This window comes from Castor canadensis, chromosome 8 (genome assembly GCF_047511655.1).
Source record: "Castor canadensis chromosome 8, mCasCan1.hap1v2, whole genome shotgun sequence".
In the NCBI taxonomy this organism is placed as follows: Eukaryota; Metazoa; Chordata; class Mammalia; order Rodentia; family Castoridae; genus Castor; species Castor canadensis.
In genome coordinates, this window is record NC_133393.1 from 132,040,500 (window position 1) to 132,053,014 (window position 12,515).

Consider the following 12,515-nt stretch of genomic DNA (forward strand, 5'->3'; position numbering starts at 1 on the left):
TTGTTTTTATGCAGAATAAGAAATGAAGGAGTCATATATATTGTCTTTTTTCAAAAAATAAACTAACCACAACACCTCATTTGATCTTCAGATTCAAACTTTTAGCTTATGTTTAAAAATAGTCTTTTTACCATCCAAAGGAGTCAGACATAAATCAAAACTCTAGGAAGAAAAATCACCAATAGAAAGGACCTATAGAGATTTCATATTTCATCCATTCATTCAAAAATATTTATTGAAACCCTAGTATTCGCATCTCATGCTGCCAGACACTAAGGGATTTGCTAAAGAAATATTAAAGATGTTCTCCAATCCTCCGAGAAGCTTAACACTTACTTGGGGGGAATGACAGAGACGTATGGAACAGTTGAGTTGTAATTCAAGGCAGCATAAGATTAAATACTGAAACGTGTGGTTCTGACAAGACATGCTATAGGAGTTCAGCAAGGGGAGTGATAACTCAGTGGCACTCCTGTTTTCTGCCTACAAATTGGCAAGTCCTCGCACTATTTGTATGAAATATTTTACACTTGTTTTTTTGGCAGCCTTAGGCCTTGACTCGCAGGCAGCATTAAGAGCCTACAAAAATATTTGTACTCCCATCTCCCTAGAATTGCCTGAATTTTTTTTTTCTTTCTTATAGGCAGAGGAAGTGCCTTATCCAAACCAGAGTGTCCAGGAGAGGCAGTTTCACCAGTCATGATCTCTTTCAGATAGAAACCAGGAACCTGCCCATATCATTCTCTGTGTTCAGTGCAGTAGCACTTGTCCTTCCATTGCAAACTCTCCCTGACATTGAGACACGGTTTAATTTGAATTTAATGTCCATGACGAGCGAGCAAGCCATCAAGGGTCAGATCAATTTATGGCTTTGGAAAATTGTTAATGAAAATCCTTTTGGTTATATTGGGGAAGGAACTAACACAGATGTACGGGGAGTCGAGACACAGATGTGCTCACGGGGAGTGGGGTTCTCCAGTGAATGACATGCTAAGAGTATGTGCTTGGAGATGATGTTTAGTGAAACTCAATGACTTCCTGTTCTATTTTTGTCATATTCAAATTAGCATAGAGCTAAAAGACGAAGCCACAAAGTTCTTCAGAATCAAAAAGAGAGAGAAGAGGAAGAAGAAATAAAATCTTTTTGAAGTCAAATACACTCTTTGGGCCCATCCATGCCTCATTCCACTGGGATCCAGCCAGGGACATCCCACAGTTGACTGTGGTCACCATTTGGTGGCTGTTCCATGTCATCATTCACGTGTTTTTAGTTTCTTTTAAAACTTGCTGTCACTGGTTCACCACTCCTCCATTTTAACCTTTGCCCTTGAGGAGGCATAAGTACCAGATTTATTTGGGGCTTCCCTTGATACTATTCAGAAGAATGTCAATGGAGTCCTATGCCATTTGAAGATAATGTGGTACTTGGTGTTCATTCTTCCTGTTGGGTTGGTGGCCCATCTGGTTAGACAAAGGTTCCCCACTTAGTGTGACCTAGAGCGACCGACACATGAAGAAAGCCAGGGATCTCAATTTCTCAGCTTCGGTGCATCTGTTTATCAAAGTAATTGACCCCTGACCACAACTTAAAACTTATTTGGGGCATCCTCTGAGCTGGCTGACCTGGGAAAGTGGCCCTGAAAACTCTTTCACCTTTGTCTTTTGATACAATTTGGAATCTGTCTAAATAAATATTCTGTAGCAGATGGTTATGGAATGGCTTATCAAATTCTTGAGCAGACTCTGCCCTTGAAATATTTCTATTTAATCATCACACTGCAAAGCACAAAATAATAGTTTTATTATTTTTTTAAACACAAAACAAATTATACAAGAAGTTGATATTCTACGAATGAATTCAGATTTATACAATGTGTAAACTACTCATGGACTGTTCTCTGATAGGTGTTTCTACAAAGGAGTTCTTTATTTTGGAATCCATGAGAGAATGTACTTTCCATGTGTTTCTTGACATTATTTTGAGAGATGGTTCAGGAGTCCAAGTTCAACATGTTGTCAACATTTGTTCTCTGCTTCTATACATGATGAGGGAAGAAAACCTTGCTGTCTTCTCGTTGCTTTTCATGGTTTTAGCATCAAGCTCTGATCCTTGCTCTAAATCAATAATCCACTCTACAAAGAATTTTGTACTTCAGCCAAATATGACAAAGTTGTTGATAATTCCGGTGTGGGACTGTTCATCTGTTGCCTTTGTTTTATTGTTGTTGTTGTTGTTTGTTTGTTTGTTTTTTTAGGTGCACTTTTCAAGGAACGTGTGGGCAAGGAAAGAAATTAGAAAACTGGCTGGATATTTCATCTGGAGCAAAAAAGTGCCCTAAAATTCAGATAATTCGAAACAGCAGAGATAAGGTAAGAAAAAAGATCTTTGTTTGTCTCTATGGTATTGTCCCCTTTGGCACGACTGATGTTAACTTCGTTCTGGATGGATAATGTCTTTCAGAAATGAAATAGGCTTAGTTCTGGGTATTCATTTGTTTTGTTAGTAAGGTATGGGGGAGGCTGTAGAAACCAAGTCACATCATGAAGTTTGTCATTGTAATGAGCTAAGTAGTTGAATTTAAAGAGAAGGTGGACTTTCCATATAGTAGAAATACATCTCAATTTAAAAAAAAAGGAAAAAAATAGGTTCAAACTTTTGATCAACAATATTCCTAAATGAGGCCAGGTGTGGTGGCTCATATCTGTAATCCCAGCTACTTGAGAGGCACAGATTGGGAAGATCACAGCCTGACTCCAGACTAGGTAAAATGTATAAGGCCCTATCCAAAAAATACAGCAAAAAAAAACAGCTGGGAGTGTGACTCAAGTGGTAGAGCACTTGCCTAGCAAGCATAAGGCCCAGAGTTCAAATCTAGTCACAATCCTTGAATGTGACTGAGTTATATAATTATGTTTAGTTTTATGGTTGTTTGTTCTAACACCTATCCTATGAGCATAACTTCAAGCAACGTTGTAGAGAGGGAGAGATGACTGCTGGGATAGTGACTATTACAAGTGGACTCTTGCCATTGGATGAGAGAAAGGAAGCAATGAGCACATTCCAGCATCTTCTCACCTACACAGCAAGAGAATATTCTCTCTACCGGAAAATCTCAGTGGTGCTGTAAGGAGACATTTCTCCCTAATTACAGCTCTTGTATTATGAATAATTGTACAGAGTCCCCGTCAGCAGCCAGTTGACCTGTCTGTTGTGCTCCCTGTATTTTATTTGAATGTCAAATTAAGAAGGAAATGGGCCACTTTTTCTTTTCCCTTACACTTTGCCATTTCAAATAGCAAGAACCATACCACTTAAGATGATTTAACATTTAATAAAGGAGAGTCAGAACATTTAATGACTGATAAATAATAAAGGAAGCCAGCTTTCAAGTCAGAACTGGTCAGAACTCATGGATTTAAAGGTATTGATGGTTGCCATTTTCTGTTATCTTCCTGGTGTTGGCGGGCAGGATTCCAAAAATCCCTACAGAAACCATCTTAGTGCCATATCACAAGGATCAGATTGGGTGTAAAAGATGCTTAGCTGTCCATGGTCAAATTTTTATTTCATTTATTAGTTTGAAGAACAGCTGTCTTTGGTGCTAAGAGAGAATCGTTGAAAGTGTCATGATCCTTGAATATACTCAAGACTCTGAGAGGTCGTTAAGATTACACAAGATTTTTTTTTTTCCTTTGTCATAAAAAAAGCTTAAGGGCAGTACTTGAGCGCAGTGCAGTGGGAGGACATAGCTAGGAAGTACTTTTTATGTAATTTGCTCTCCTATCTCTGGGTTCATACTGTCACTTAATCACCATCTAAATCTTGTCTGCAATATTTCAGCAAATGCTCACCACCCAAACATCACTTATGCTTTCTTTCCAACAGGAGTCCCACTGTGGCTGGGACGCTAGACCTCTCAGAGCCTTCCCACACAGCTGTTACCTCACTCTCTCCAGCTCACCACCACCATCAAGGTGAAGGAGAGAGGAACTTAGTAGTTTGATGGAAGCTCTTCTTTGACACCAACATTGGATTGATTTTTTTTTTTTTTGGTGGTGGTGCTGGGGATTGAACCCAGGGCCTCATTCACACTAGGCTCTTCCATGGAGCTACATCCCCAGCTCTAGACTGGTTCTTTTAATAATGTTATATTAGTCTTATCTTAGTCTATTTTGATCATATTATTTCAAAATACTTTATATCTTTATGGTCACCCTATGACTTACCTGGAAGTCTCAGGAATTTGTTTAAATAATACCTGACCCTGACCTACAGAGATGACAGTCCGTGGTTGTCCCTACTTCCATCTTGGTCAAGTTCCAGAGTATCTCCTACTGCCCATCATGTGCCAAGTAACAACCAAGTAGCTTCACAAACCTCCCTCTGCCATATAACACAGAATCTCTGTTCACCAGAAGCTTTGTTACTTTCCATAGAACAAGTACAAAACCATATATCTTCATTCTCACTATGGAATCCACAATAAAAAGAGATAATTAGAGCAATTCCACTTAGTCTAGGAGGAATTTCTCTGAAGGTTTGTTGAGTAGAAACAGCAAGAAGCAGGAAAGTGCCAGGCACTGGTGGCTCAGTCTGTAATCCTAGCTTCTCAGGAGGCAGAAATCAGGAGGATTGCAGTTCAAAGCCAGCCCCAGGCAAATAGTTCTCAAGACCCTATCTTGAAAAAAACCTGTCAAAAAAAGGCCAGGTGGAGTGACTTAAATGGTAATAGAGCCTGCCTAGCAAGTGTGAGGCCCTGAGTTCAAACTCCAGTGCTATCAGAAAAAAAAAAAAAAAAAGCAGAAAAGTATGCAGAGCCTGATCTGATACTGATCAAGAATGCCTCTAGGTATGTTTGTGCACCTGTGTTTCTATATCATTACTCGAGCAAGGAGAATAGTAGGGAGGGATTCAGACCACGGTGTGAGCATAGGGTCTCCTGGTGGAGTGACTGATATGGTGGAAGGGGTGGAGGGCAGAGACGAGTGAAAAAAGAATACAAGTGACAGCCTAACGTGTGTCATCGGGTTGACATGATTCCATTTTTGTATTATACATGTTTGTGTAATTATAAAGAGCTTTTAACATTAAGTAAAAATGGTTCATAACAATAAATATATAAAAGATAAACGAATAAAAGCATTTATCACAAAACAATGTGTTCACTAAAGGAGAGACACTAGAAACACACTTTTACAAGTCAGAGCTGAAAGAATTTTTTTTTAACCATTCATCCCACTTCTTTCTCTTTTTTTTTTTATTGTTGTTGTACTGGGGTACATTGTGATGTTTACAAAAGTTCTTACAATATATCATAGTTGAATTCACCCCTCCATCATTCTCCTCTATCCCTCCTCCCCCTATTCCTGGAAGAGTTTCAACTGGTCTCATTTTTCCATTTTCGTACATGAGTGCATAGTATTTCACCATATTCACCTCCTACACCCTTTCCTTGTATCCTCCGCCCTCCCGCTGCTACCAGCACCCCAGCCAGGACCTTTTTGCCTTCTAATGCTCTTGAAGGAACTGTTTTTAAAGTTCAGTCCAGTGAAATAATTACAAGAAACAACAAAAATAACTATTGGGATAAAATATAGAAAAATGTCATATAGTAATATTAAACTGTGTATTTGTAAAACCTGCATGTAGTCACTTTAAAAACTATTATAGGGTTGAGAGCCGTAAGTCAGCGGTAGAGCACAACATGCACGGACCTTTGGTTTGATTTTCAACACTTCAAAAAATGAAAAATAAGAATAAAAGCTATCCAAATGAATAAATTTAAGTGAAGTGCTGAATTCAATAAATACACAAATATCAATAACCATACTATGTGTTGGGTAAAACTTTTAACTTAAATTCATAAAAAAATACCATTCATAAAAACAACAGAGTTGGGCACTGGTGGCTCGTGCCTATAATCCTAGCTACTCAGGAGGCAGAGATCAGGAGGATCTCAGTTCAAAGCCAGCTCAGGCAAATAGTTCATGAGACCCTATCTCGAAAACACACACATACCAGGGCTGGTGAAGTGGCTCAAGTAGTAGAGCTCCTGCCTAGCAAGTGTGAGGCCCTGAGTTCAAACTCCAGTATTGCCCCCCTCAAAAATCCAAAAAACAAAACTAAATCCCCCCAAAACTAATATTCACACACAAATTTAAAGAACAATGTATATATTCCAATGTATACATCCTATGTTTCAAGGTGATTTTTACTGGGAGATGTTTGTTGGAGACAGCTACAAAAATAGTGATTTGGATTTTGCAATAGCTTACATTAAACCATTCTTTTTAATATGATTAGAAAGCAGAAAAGTAGTCTTTTGAAGCTATTTATAATTTGTCATAGTGGAACCTTATCAATTAAAATGTAAGCATAAGTAAATAAATATATACAACATATTTTCTTGGAAGATATGGAAAATGTCTTGAATACAGCCAGAAACATTCCACATTTCTTGGTGAAAAAAACACCATTAAAATGTCACTTCTTTCCCAACTTATTCCCTAGATTCCATGTAATTCCAATGAACTTTGATAGGCATTTTCTTAAAATTAAAATAATGTGAACTGATTGAGAATATCCAAAACACATTTTGAACAAATGCAATACTCCTATTGCATTGTAAACATATATGTTTTAAGTGTATATCCTATGTTGTGTGTGTACACATTGTTGATAATATATGTCAACAGCAATTCAGTCCATGTTCTGATTTTCAAATGCTAATAACGACCCCTAGAAGGTAGTTCAGAAGTAAATGTAAGTATTTTCAAGATCAGATATTATAAAATAAGAAGAAACAAAAGAATTATTGTATAAAAAGTGTTGAGATAACTGGCTTATCTCATGCAAACATAATTCAATTCATGTTTCACATTAAATATAAAAATAAAATTTAGGCTAATTAAGGAACTTATAGGAAAAGATAACTCACAGAAAATGGAAATGAACATCAGATAATTTGAAAATATGGTAATTTTTTTAGCTCTGATGCAATATAGTATTTAATAATAAAAGAAGTCATGTAGTTGACTTCCTTTGTGTGTGTGCACATTTGTGCATGTGCGTGTGTGTGTGTGTGTATGTATCATACTGGGGATTGAGCCTAGGGTCTCATGCATACTAGGCAAGAGCTCTACCACTTGAGCTATGCCCTCAGTTGTTGACTTCCTTTTTTAAAAAAAAATCTATGCAAGAAAAAATAAGTTAATTAAAGCATATACTTCAGGAAAATACTTTCCACAGACAAAATATTAATTATAGATAATTAAGCTAGAAAAAAAAGAGAAAAGTATCAAGAGACCAAAAAGTAAGTGGGCAAAAGCATATATTTTCACAGGAGGATATTCAGAAAAGTAGATATAAATATGGAAATCTGTTCAACCTCACTCCTCACTAGTTATGAAATAAATACAAATTAAAGCAATAATAAGTTATGCTAACACCCAGTATTGGTGACGCCAATTAGCACAACCTTTTTGGAAAGCAATTTGGCAGCGTGCTTCAAAAGTCATAAATATATTCATTCTGTTTGAAGCACTAGTTCCAGGCATAGAAATTAAGGAAGTAACTTGAAAGAAGAAAAAACCCTAAGCATGAAGATGTTATTGCAGTAGCATCTATAGAATTAGAAACCTGAAAATCACCAAACTGTCGGCAATAAGCAAAAAGGTTAAGTAAAATAGGTACTGATAGAGTCAATATACTGTCTCCTATTTTCAGACTAACTCCAGCCTGGCTTCTGCTTCACTTTTCCCTTGAACCTGTTCTTGCTAAAGTCACTGGTAAGCTCCATATAGCCATGTCAGCAGATATGGAAAGGCCTTATTTAATTGGGTTGATTAGTAGTGTTCTTGAAGCTGGCTCTTCCATTGCCTTCCTTACACCCTTCTCCATGCTCTCTTGCTCCTCTCTGGTCATGCCTCAGCATCCCTTTCTGTCTCTTTCTGTCCTTGACTCTAAGTAGTGGAGCTTTGTAAGGCCCAGTTTAGGCTCTTCCTTTCTTTTTACTCTGCCCACAGTCTATCTTACCCACTCCCATGACTTTATATATCCTTTGTATGTTCATATCTCCTATCTCTCCAGTCCACATTGTTCCTCTGAGCTCTAGACCCATATTCCTGAAGTGTGTCCCATCTCAGTATATGGTGCCTGGAGTACCTCCATCCATCCATCTGCCCGCCAGAATGCTCCATATCCACATTCCACTGCTAATCTTGCCCATGCTCCCTCTAAAAGTTTCCTTGAATCTGTCCAGGGCTTTCTATTGCCACTGTGCCCAGATTTTGTCATCTCTTGATGATCATTTGATACCTAGAGGGATCATGTGGCCTCTAGTTCTAGTATCTATATTTCTACTAGTCTATGCTCTTTAAGGGCAAGGATTGTAGTGGTTTGGCTCAATGATTAATTAGTACCTTGTGTAGCCCTTGGCCTTGTTAGGAGCTTATTATGAAATAAATAAATTGAATAATTACAGTTATATTAAACTATAACTGTGAGAACTGGAAGAAAATGAGGAAAAATCAAGAGTTGGGGAAAAGATTTTTGAAAACTTTCTGATATCTTGTTAAAATGTGCAAGCAACGAATTCAGTTTATGATCTATACATAGGTGAGATAATGTGAAGTTGTGGGCTAGGAATGCAGATGTAAATACAGGTTGAGGACTGGCAGAGTGGCTCAAGCGATAAAAGCACCTGCCTAGCAAGCATGAGTCCCTGAGTTCAAACCCCAGTGCCACTAAAACAAAAATGTCGGTTGAAGAAGTCAGCATGAATGAGAGTTCAGCCACCTGTGAAGATGAGTCAGTAGGAGTGGTCTGGGGTCATTTCCTATGATTAAGCCTCTTAGAGATGGTTGAAGGTCAGCCCAGATGAAGTTGGACTGAAAGAACTTGCCTTCTTCCAGCATGTTTTATGGCCCAGAAATGAAATTGTTTTGAAAAATGGAAAGATGGAGATGAGCCCCAGGGACAGGAATAAACTCGACAAGTTTACAAGGGTACTAGCAGAGGCTTAGGTGGGCAGTGCAGAAAGTCTGCACAGAGGTCAAGTATAACAAGAGAGAGACATAGCTCAGGTTGTTGAGACCATCACTGTCCATCTCAGGTGACAGGATCACCTCTTCTCCACTCTAGCTTTCCACCATCTTCCCACCAGAGCTCCTTTCTGATACCAACGCATCCACCACTGGCATACTTATAATCCCTTTACTATTCCATCTGAGAAGGAAAACTGGCTGCCTTGTTCTGTTTAAATAACTTATTTGGGAAAATTTGCTTTATGAATTTGAGGTTTCAAGATTTTCTTTCCGTGTCCCTTCTGTATACACTGACTCATGCTTGTGCACACACACATATACCTGGATACCTATATGCATGCGCGCGCGCGCGCACACACACACACACGAAACCCTTCTTTCAAATCTCACCATGATTTTCCTATACACCAAACTGTAACCAATTTTAAAAGTAGATTTCACAGGCCACCTTCTTTAACTATTATCTAATCACATTCACAGTAAGTAATAAAGAGGTGGCAAATGTCTCTTAATACCTGGGAGATCAAGGAATACCCTCTTAAATAAACCCTGGATCAAAGAGAAATAAATGAAAGTGAATCTTGTGTTTGGATGGGAATACTTAATATCATAAACATATAGCTGTTTCTTAAATGAACACATATATTTAGAACAATTCCAGTTAGACTCAGTCTCCCCATTGGATAAAATGATTTTAAAATGCATATGGATGAATAATGTCTAGGAAATCCTATGATTATGAAAATAAGGATAAATAAAGATTTATCTTATCAGATGTTAAATGTATTCAAAGCCACAGTAATAAAAACTTGGTGACAATGAAATAGAAGTAGATCAATAGATTTTGGAAGAGAGCAGCATTTAGAAATGGATTCCAAATATATGGTAATATATGGCAAAGGTAGTGTCTTGGTCCAGAGGGAAAAAGGAGGGTTTTTGTTTTTTAAGTAAGTGGCTATGACATAGTTGATTAACCATCTGGATAAAAAATACAATTGGACTCTTATCTTACACTATATATACAAATAAATTCCAGATGGATCGAAGATACATGTTTTCAAAAGAAACAATAAAGATAATGGAATAATTTTATGTTTGTTTATAAGCTAGAGTTTGGGAAGCACTTCATAGTCAAGATAAGAAATCCTGTATTTGATTGCATAAAAAGACATTGTGTAAGGGTAAGAAATTCCACAAACAAAAGTTATGAGACAAACAGTAGATTAGGAGAGAATATGTGTCAGAAATATGACAGATAAGGATTAATATCTATACTATGCAGAGGGCTCTTAAAAATTGATAAGAAAAACACACAGAGCAGAAATGTGGTCAAAGAATAGAATATGTGATTTACAAGCAATCAGATCAAATAGCCGGTGAAACCTCTGTCCTTTCCTCAGCTCTTCTGAGAAGCTCTCCTTCCCCTTGCAGTACAAAGGGTGAGTACATAAGGGCTCTAGGAGGGATGGCAATGGTGCAAAACTAGTCATGCATTCCTGTGTCTTTTCACTTGCACAGACCACAGTGACCATTGCGGGCAGCTTCTCTCCTGCAGACTCAGAGTGCGTGGTGAGGAATGTGGACACCGGCAAGGTGCTCTGCCAGGGGAAATCTCAGCAGAACCGGACCTGCGCCTGCAGCATTCCAACCAGGCCAAGCTACAGTACGTGGGTGCCTCTGGGTTTGCTTATAAGGTCAAGAAACATTCCGATTGCCTAAGGAAGCAAGTTTTAAGCACCTGGGAATCTGAATCGTTTCCCAGCTGTATTCACTCTCTCTCTGCCTGCTGGTTCCCACCTGGGTCTCCACCTCTACTCTACCTCATTCTTTGACTTTAGCACCCCCACCATCAGATGTGACTGGAGAGTGACAGAGGCAGGTGCATAGGATAGGAGATGACAGTAAAGCCAGACACTATCTACCCAAATGGCTCAGATAATTCAGAAATCTGAAAACCAGGGAATGGCCTACATGAGGTGGGAGACATTACAGCCAGTCCTCTGTCTGTTTAAGTTCATTGCATTCCTCCATTCATGCAGGAAGTATTTGTTGAACATGTGCTATGTGCAGGAATTATGCTAGGTGCTAGGGATACAGAGACAAAAAAAAAAAAAAGACTGAGCTGACCCTTGGTCAGAGTTATTTATAGCCTATTAGGGTGGAGATAGGCAAGCAGCTTATTACAATGCAGTGTGTAAGTGAATGAACCCAAGTGCGCTATGGGAAACACATGACAAAGACACCAAACTAGATGGGGGGTTAGGGGAGGTGTCAAGGAAAGCTTCCTGAAGGAAGTGGTATCACGCTAACTAAGACTGGAGGATGAGCAGAGTTGAGCCAGGATGAGAAGACTATTCCAGTCAGGGCCAACTAGTGTGATGGACAAAAGAGAAAAAGTTATGTTTGAAGAACCACAAAGGTTCTTTAGGGGTAAGGCAAGTATTATAGGGATGGGAGGAAAATATATACCAAAGAAGACTGTAGAAGACCAGGTCAACCCCAGGCATCATCCCAAGAGCTATGATGAGACTCTGAAAGGTCTAAGCTGGATATTGGCACAATCAGATTTATATTGTGGAAAGGTACAACTGTGTATTATCTGTCTTTCCTACTGGAATGTAAGCCCATGGAGGCAAGAACTTTGGGAAGACATTTTCCCTATTGTGCTTAGAGCAGTGTCTGGTACAAAGTAGTTATTTATAATCAATAAGTTTGGGTGAGTGAATGAATGGATGGGTGGGTGGATGAATGTAGATAAATAATGGACCAGAGGAGGGAAAGAGAGTCCCTTAGGATCAGTTAGCAGGAAAGCTATGGTGGTGGTCCAGGTGACAGAGTGTGAGAGCTGGAGTAGGGGAAGATGGGGTTGGAGAGAAGCAAGTGGATTTAAGAGGTGGTTAGGAGGCTTGACAGAGGATTCATGTCACTTCTGATGAGAAAGACTAGTATAGTTAAGTTTATGGTGGGGGCCTTCTAGAATGGGTGGTGATCAAGAATGGAGCTGAGTTAGTTGTGGGGTGAGAGCTGGAGTCACCCAATGCCTTAGTCATGCCAGCTGCTATAACAAAATGTCATAGACTGGGTGATTTGTAGACAGTAGGAAATTATTGTTTACAGATCTGGAGGCTGAGGAATCCAAGATTAAGCTACCAGCAGATTCAGCATCTGGTTAGGGGCACCCTCTGCTTCATAGATGGCACCTTGTTACTGCAGGACAGAAGGGGCAAGGAAGCTCCCTCTAGCCTCTCTTCTAAGGACACAAATCCCAGATGATGAAATAGGGTATTAGGTTCTAACATACAAATTTTGAGGAGACACCAGTACTCAGACCATCGCACTCAGCTGACACTTCACCCCTCAAAGGGAACGTAATGCACCCGAGCTTTAAAATGCCTCCCAGCCACTGGGCTCATGGTGGCTGTGTGGCTCAAAATTGCTTGGAAAATTACCTCAGTTTCCCACTTTGTCCA

The 12,515-nt window shown here is 39.0% G+C and overlaps 1 protein-coding gene across 2 annotated transcripts in view; it reads left to right on the forward strand.

Moving 5' to 3' along the window:
- Nucleotides 1–12,515, forward strand: part of Plxnc1 (plexin C1) — a 142,589-nt gene that overhangs the window by 52,675 nt on the left and 77,399 nt on the right. For both annotated transcript variants that reach the window (XM_074084126.1, XM_074084125.1), the window contains exons 5-6: nt 2,256–2,370; nt 10,564–10,708. In XM_074084126.1, coding sequence (XP_073940227.1) covers nt 2,256–2,370; nt 10,564–10,708 — 260 coding nt within the window. The remainder of the gene's footprint in view (nt 1–2,255; nt 2,371–10,563; nt 10,709–12,515) is intronic.